This window comes from Argentina silus (assembly GCF_951799395.1).
Source record: "Argentina silus genome assembly, chromosome: 5".
Classification (NCBI taxonomy): Eukaryota; Metazoa; Chordata; class Actinopteri; order Argentiniformes; family Argentinidae; genus Argentina; species Argentina silus.
In genome coordinates this window covers 14,245,528-14,247,298 of record NC_139659.1, presented here as the reverse complement: position 1 = coordinate 14,247,298, position 1,771 = coordinate 14,245,528, and the positions used below count along the sequence as shown (strand labels likewise).

General features: G+C 45.8%; 1 protein-coding gene across 1 annotated transcript in view; it reads left to right on the top strand.

The window, feature by feature from the left end:
- Nucleotides 1-917, top strand: part of fech (ferrochelatase) — a 10,908-nt gene extending 9,991 nt beyond the window's left edge. The window contains exon 11 of the mRNA XM_083670381.1: nt 1-917. This exon is cut by the window's left edge and continues 129 nt beyond it. Coding sequence (XP_083526507.1) covers nt 1-6 — 6 coding nt within the window. The 3' untranslated portion in view covers nt 7-917.
- Nucleotides 918-1,771: the final 854 nt, after the last annotated feature.

Genomic DNA, 1,771 nt, shown 5'->3' with positions numbered 1-1,771 from the left:
CTCTGACCCCGCCCTCCCTCCTCAACACCCCCTCCCCACCCCACCCCCCCACACTCCCCCTCCCCTCCATCTGTTAGGGGGACAAATCAGAAGTTTGAACCCACATAACAAGACATAGCAGCAAGACAACACTAGAAAAGTCATCAGTACTCTCAGTAAATCTCAAAGCCGCAGTGAAGAATTGCACTTATTTTGTCCCCCGCCTACATTCCAGCCCTGTGGCGTCCCCTGGGAAACCCTGTTCAACCCTGTGGCGTCCCCTGGGAAACCCTGTTCAACCCTACTGAAGAGGAAGACTGATGTGATTCGCCGCCGAAGTCGAGAGAGGTCCACCAAGTGGCAGGCGTTATCTTTCCTTCCTTGTGCTTCCCTTCTCGGTGGCAGGCGGTTGGTTCGCCGTTTGCAAAGCCCCCGCCTCTCTCTGGTATCTCCTCAAGTTTAATTGGAGGAGAACAGTCCATCTGCCGAGAGGCTGACGCTGTTCAAACTCAGCAGCACCCGCTGAACTTTGACCTCTCAACTCTCACCCGCCCTTCTAGGGGCGTCATCACGGCCACTTCTACAAAGTGCTGGTGCTCGACTTGGAATTGTTTACCTATACTGCTGCATAAGCTCCCCATCCCTCCCCCCACTTCCTCCCTCAGTTCACCATACTTTTGCTCTGAATCCCCGCTGGTCAAAGTCAAGCTATGCTAAGCTATCTCTCGCCTCATCCAGAACCATTTACCTCAGAGGCAGTGCTAGACTGATATAGCTGGATGCAGCTTCTCCATCATTAACAAGAGTCCTCCCATATCTCCTTCCATTCAGCTCTGTCTCCCACCTTACCTGAGCTGATGGATGCACTATAACCTATAACTGCTCAGACTGATGATTCTCTAATGCTTCTCTTGCTCTGCATATATATATATATATATATATATATATATATATATATATGTGTGTGTGTGTGTGTGTGTGTGTGTGTGTGTATACATACATACATATATATATATATATATATATATATATATATATATATATATATATATATATATATATCTCAAAACATGACGTGCCTTCACACTGGCTCTCGATAAGACTCTTACTACTTATTCAACTTGTGCTTTATACACCTATGTAATTAACCAAAATGTGCTATAACCTGGTTTTTAATTTATTTAAACCATCTGAAAATCATGAAGGTGTGCGTGTGTGCGCGTGTGTGTGCGTGTGTGTGCGTGTGTGCGCGCGTGTGTGTGTGTGTGTGTGTGTGTGTGTGTGTGTGTGTGTGTGTGTGTGTGTGCGTGCGTGCGTGCGTGTAAAGTGTTGTAAAGAGTTTCTATGTACATAGTGTGAGATGCCACTTCACTTCAACTGTCCGTTTGGTTTTGAGGTTATTTATTTATTTCTGTCTGTCAGAACTTCGCCTGCTCAGCTGTTCAAAATGTATGTTTTATATTTTTACTGAAACACAGCATTATTAAGTCTACTTAAGTCTTCCTTTCGAAATAAAGAAAATGGGCAACAAACAGAAAAACAACAACATTTGCATCATTTCATCTAGGGACAGCCAGTCCTCCTAGCTATGTTTGAATCTTCATTGTTTTTGTCCTGTTTCCCTCCCCCTCCATCCTCCTACCTTTCCCCTTCCATTCCCCCATCCTCCCCCATGGTGTCCCAATCACCTCCAGTGCTGTTGATTAAGCTGAGAGAGATTGGATGTCCAGGACCAAATAACCCCGCAGTGTTCAGGGCCTGTGCTCCTCTCCTCTTTCCTTTCCATGGCACG